This window comes from Mesitornis unicolor, unplaced genomic scaffold (genome assembly GCF_000695765.1).
Source record: "Mesitornis unicolor isolate BGI_N332 unplaced genomic scaffold, ASM69576v1 scaffold3491, whole genome shotgun sequence".
Classification (NCBI taxonomy): Eukaryota; Metazoa; Chordata; class Aves; order Mesitornithiformes; family Mesitornithidae; genus Mesitornis; species Mesitornis unicolor.
In genome coordinates this window covers 135-5,767 of record NW_010162958.1, presented here as the reverse complement: position 1 = coordinate 5,767, position 5,633 = coordinate 135, and the positions used below count along the sequence as shown (strand labels likewise).

Genomic DNA, 5,633 nt, shown 5'->3' with positions numbered 1-5,633 from the left:
GAAACTTGGCAGACTAGAGTGCGAGACATGAAATGTGGCCTTTTCCACCTTTACTGTTAGGGACAGGACAAGATTTGGCTGTATCTGGGAAAATGTGCCTAGTTTGACAAAGGTAAACCTTTAAACAGCTGCCTTTCTATGTGTATTCTGTTGTGATTTATTTTTTTCCTCTGTTGTTCTGTGAAGAACCTGTTTGCCTAAAAGAACACTACTTCTCATCCCAGCTTCAGGCTGCCATACAGACTGAGAAAGGCATGCTATCCAGGCACCTTTCTCCTTCCAAGGGATTGTGACTCCAGGCATCAGTCGTAAACAAACCCTGTTTCACCCTTGGTGTCCAGCTTATGCTTCGCTGATCTATAAGCGGAGATCGTGCGTGTGAAGCAGTGCATAGACAGTCTTGCAGGAGGAGCAGATTGAATTTACAGACAGTTTTAATTCTAGTATTTCCTAAAATAACATTCTGACTAGTAAATTTTTAACTTCGCAGCCTTAAGGCTTTTTTAATGGATTGATTTTATGCCAAGGCTCTTGAAAGAGCTAGCTTAGCAATGCAGTCTGTTCAGGCAAAGACAGCAGTTGCCTTCCCAAGCTTTGCTGCAACTTTCTGTTGTGTGACTTCAGGAAGTCTCACCTACTTCACCCTGGGATGATGGCAAGCCTCGAGTGACATGGAGAGGAGATGGGCAGTTTGTTGCAGTGAGTGCTGTCTGTCCAGAGACAGGTATGGACGAAACTTATTTGAAATACCAATATGTGTAAGAGGCTTCTTAAGCAGAAACTAGGCAAGGCAAGAACTAGCTGGTGCTCCTAATCTCTTGACCACTTGAAGGAAGAGTGAGTTGAGCTGGTTAATTGCTGTTTTCTCTGTTTTGGTGTTCTCAGAGGCATTTTGTAAATACGATTTTTTGAAGACTTTCTTTGCAGTTTGGTTTTCAGTCCAGTGAGAAGCCAGGAGAGGTTACTAATGAGTAGTTATTATCTGAGCTGCTTGTTTCAGCAGTGTTAAATCACCACTGAAGCGCTAAGCAGTCTCTGATGGGCTCCCAGTGCCAGTTTGGGTTGCCATACCCGCTGTCCCTCATACATAACAGTTTGGTCTTGCACACTTTTGTTTAAATACTGGTAATACTTTTCTCTAGGTTTTGCCCTAAAGCCAAAAAGGTGATGAGCACAAACATTTACTGTAAGACTGTAATTGATGTCTTCCATGGTAAATATTACTGAGCAGTTTAAATGTATTGGTCAACATACTGAACTGCACCAAACTGCACTGCTCTTCCTCTAGTTTGGTTTTTTGTCTTCAGTACTTCAGATTAGGGAGGATTTTGCATTTATAGGAAGATTTTGACATTTCTGTGGTGAAAGTTGCAGAGGGAAATGGCTATGTCTGAGCTACATCACACTGAAATTCCTGCTCAGTCTCTTTAGAGTCACTCAGTTACTATAGGAGAACTGCCTGAGACAAAGTAAGTTCTTACCCCTTGAGGTATGCAAAAGATATCTTTTATTTTTTTTTCAGATGCATCAAAATTTGCTCTCCTACCTTCATAAAATTAGAAAAGTCTCTTCCCAGTGCTTTCTTACACCTTTGTCTCATTGCTCTCTCAACCTGTAGGTGTTCGGAAGGTCCGAGTATGGAACAGAGAGCTTGTGCTGCAGTCAACAAGTGAGCTTATCTCAGGATTAGAACAAGCACTGTCGTGGAAGTGAGTGGTAACGCAGTCTGCATGCTGGTAGCAGAGTGTTGAATTTTATTGCTTGGTCACATCCTTTGTTCAGCATCAAATTTCTTTCTTCTGTGTTTGTTCATTTTTCCAAAAACTTGAAGTAAGTTTCCTTCTGATCCAGCATGAGGAAGAGTAGCCCTTTAAACCCTGAAAAGCCTAATACTCGCATTAAATGTGGGAAGAAGGGATAGATTCTCTGCGCAGCCTCTGTGTCAAGTGTTTTTGGACTCAGCTGTATAAATAGGAATATTACCAGTCCCTTTACCAGTGTTCCATGAGCCCTGGAAAATGTCTGTGCTGGACCTGTGACTTTGAACAGTGGTGAGGAAAACACATCCTCTGCTGCCCTTTTCTTCATGTCTCTGGAGAAAAGGCAAGACGATTGGTGTTTAAAATGACAGCTAGTGATTATGTGAGCAACCACTTTTCATCTCTATTTTAAGGCCCTCTGGAAACCTCATAGCATCCACACAAGAAAAACCCAACAGATACGATGTGATTTTCTTGGAGAAGAATGGACTTCTTCATGGGGAGTTCACCCTCCCGTTCCAGAAAGGGCAAGTCAAAGTAAGTGCTGTATCTGAGCTTCTTTGATTACAGTGTAATGGAGAGGATGGCTAGATCTTTCCCAGATTATAGGAGAAAGTTTTTAACTTAACAGTGCTGGTCCTAGTGGAAGAAGTGACCTGAAAAGAGAACAATGAAGAAGCTTGGGAGAAGATGCAATGCCCTCTGCAGGCCTGTTAGTGCAGAGACAAGTACAGGAGGATTGTAGCTCTAGGGTGCTTCTGGCCCCAGTACACTTTCTACCAGGAAAATGCTTTAAAAGTGCTGTTCAAGATATTAGCTGTTGTGGGAGTGATGTTAAATACTCACCTTATCCCAAATAAGAGAGTGAGAAGCTACTGCCAGGGTATACTTCAACTTCTGCCTTTGGATGCTGAGCTTCTGCCTTTGGATGCTGATCTGTCTTTTGACAGGTGCTTTCTTGGTGCCAAGGAAAGCAAGAGAACGCTGCAATCACGTTTGTGGTTGTATCACCTCTTCAGCTGTGTGGAACCACTGTGACGGGTTCTGTTTCAGGATGCTTTGCTTTAGCTGTTGGGAGCTTTGCAATACATGAGGGTTATGTTAGTATATTAACCCATGCACCTTGCATTGTTGAAAGTAAGGAGCAACTCATGGTCTTGCAAAATAATTGAAACCATACCCACCCTATACAGAAGCAACAGTCTGCAAGAGCTGTGTTTGTTTCTCCAGGTTAATGAACTGCTGTGGAATGCAGATTCTACAATCCTGGCTATATGGCTGGAAGATCAGAAGGCAGAGAATTCCAACCCAAACAGTTACGGTGAGAGCACTACGTGAGGCTCTGGCCCTTTGCCTGCAAACGTGGTTAGCAGTGGGTATTCCTCTGCGAGTCAGGAGACACTGGGGAGGCTTACCTACAGCTTTTAGACCCCTGTGCAGGTCAAGAAGAATTGACAGTTCATCCTGAGCTCAAAGCATCTTCCAGACCACTGTAACTGGAAGTGATATTAATGGAATGCTAAAGGTATGAGCCCTTTGTAAAATACAAGTACCTCCTCACAAGAGGAGGTCAAAGAATTCTACAGTTGACTCTTTTGCACAGTCACATGTTAAGTTTTCTTGTGCTATGCATTGTATGGAATCATAGAATCTTTTATGTTGGAAAAGGCTTTTACCTTAAACCTAACACTGCGAAGTCCACCACTAACCTATATCCCTAAGCACAGCCCATGGGCTGAAGGCTAGAACTGTATTTTCATTGCACTTAACCCATCCCTAGAAGAGCAGTGGTGATGGGGAGACTTTGAGATGGGTCTCAAGTAGTAGTCTGTGGTAACTGTTTGTTGTTCTACAGTTCAGCTATGGACCACAGGGAACTATCACTGGTACCTGAAGCAAAGTCTACATTTTGGTAGCTTGAAGGAAAATCAGTTGGTGTCATTGCTGTGGGACCAAGAGAGCCCGTATAGACTGCATGTACTCTGCAAGGGTTGGCATTACCTCTCCTATGACTGGCATTGGACCACAGACCGTGGGATGGGAGAGAATAGCCAGCATGTGGCAAATGTGGCTGTCATAGATGGAGGTAAGCAGTGTAACTGCTTTGCAGCTCTAGGGTCAGAAGAGGTGGCAAATCCTTTTGGATACAGGCTGGGTGGTAGTTCTGTTAGCTGCTGTTTCTGCAAAGCTGTTAGTGGGGGAGACCATGTAATTGATGGAAGCTTCAGAGGTGGTTCAATGGAGCTAACTGCTAAGGGCGCGGCAACTGTTTTCCTGTAACATTGTTCCAGCTTTCAGTAAAGAACCTAAGACGACCCTCGGTAACATTTGAACTGGGTTACAGCTTGGGTTTTTTTCCCTTTTTTTCCACAGATAAAGTGCTTGTCACAGCGTTCCAGCATGCTGTGGTGCCTCCACCCATGTGTACCTATGAGCTCCAGCTCCAACAGGCAGTTAATCAGGTTGCATTTCACACACATCCCAAACATAGTGGAGACATGGCTGTCCTAGATGCTGATAACAAGATCACCGTGTACAGATACAGTGAGAACATGTTGCACTCTCTTATTAAAGGAAACTCTCTGTTCCTGAGAGCAGTACACTGGGGGACTAGTAGGATGATGATCATTCAGGGCTTTAGTAGTCAGAAGATATATCTTGTTCAACTGTTCAGGCTCAGTACTCTCATGTCCAGTAGTTTGGGTGGCACTGGAGAGTTTTGGTGGTGCATTGGCTTTGTGAGAAGGCAGCATTCAGCACTTGACTCTGCTTATGCTGGTAATATCCCGCTGCCTAGCTTCAGCTCAAGTGGAGTGCAGCAAGTGATATCTTGCGTAATCTGTTCTGATGGCATGGTGCTGACTGACACAGGAAATGTCTGGGAATACTTGCCTAAGATCTATCTGAGATATCAAGCACTTCCTAGAGCAGCCCTGTATACAGTGTATTATTCAGTGTGCTGTGAGACAAGAGACTGTTGCTGCTGTCTCCGAGTTTTGTACTGTGACATTTTGAGGTAACTGTTCCTCAGGGTAAGTGTTAATAAGGATTAGGTGTTGGCTGTACATATAGGAATGGTATTTTCTGACTTTTATAAAAGTTTCCTGTAGCATCTACGTTTTGGTAAGAGTGAAGATGGAAGAGGCAGGATCTCTGAACTCTACTTTGTTCTGTGTTTGCTAGGACAGAGCACAATGAACGACCCCACTGTCAGGTTTGGAGCTGTGGGTGGATTTTAATGGATTTAAAGCAGCTGTGGAAACACCATACCTGGATAAAAAGTACAGGTAATATAGAGCTACTACAGCTGTAGTGGGGAGAGAAGAGTACTGCCTGGCTGAATGTTTTAGAGGTCACACCTCTGACCACTTGTCTCAAGATTTTGAAGAGGTCAGATAACATGGTTTCATTGTGCTGACTCTGTGGCTGCAACTAGTGGTAAGGATTGGGCAGCACAGTTTATCCTAAGAAGTGCCCTTGACTGAGGTCTTGATCCAGTAGGAGCAGTGACTGTCAGTGACAGCACTGCAATAGCCTTTCCTGTGCCTGGTTCTCTTGGAATTGTGTTGCTGCACTTTGTGCTCCTGCTCCCAGAGCCAGTGGAATGGCTGTGCAGCGCCCAGACCCATGTTCATGTCACACTGAGCGACAGAGCTTACATTGCAGGGAAAACAAAGTGGAAAAACTAACCCTGCTCTACATTTATTCCTATACACAGTTGGTGTGGGAGCAGGACTGTCTAGGGGGAAAAATGGGGTGGGCTTCCCTGGGTCTCATCCTTCATCTCCAGCACAGCCTGTGGCAGGATTCATGTTTGGGCGACTGCATTTGTGCACAGAAACCCTCCTAGCCATGCTGTGTGTCTGTACAGCC

The 5,633-nt window shown here is 44.3% G+C and overlaps 1 protein-coding gene across 1 annotated transcript in view; it reads left to right on the top strand.

Moving 5' to 3' along the window:
- The window catches only part of LOC104547904 (elongator complex protein 1-like), a gene marked incomplete at its 5' end in the record, with an annotated part of 10,007 nt that extends 4,956 nt beyond the window's left edge, over window positions 1-5,051 (top strand). Inside the window, 8 exon segments of the mRNA XM_010193773.1 lie at window positions 625-724; window positions 1,619-1,709; window positions 2,174-2,297; window positions 2,991-3,081; window positions 3,616-3,846; window positions 4,134-4,304; window positions 4,944-4,996; window positions 4,998-5,051. Of these exon segments, the coding sequence (XP_010192075.1) occupies window positions 625-724; window positions 1,619-1,709; window positions 2,174-2,297; window positions 2,991-3,081; window positions 3,616-3,846; window positions 4,134-4,304; window positions 4,944-4,996; window positions 4,998-5,051 (915 nt within the window).
- Window positions 5,052-5,633: the final 582 nt, after the last annotated feature.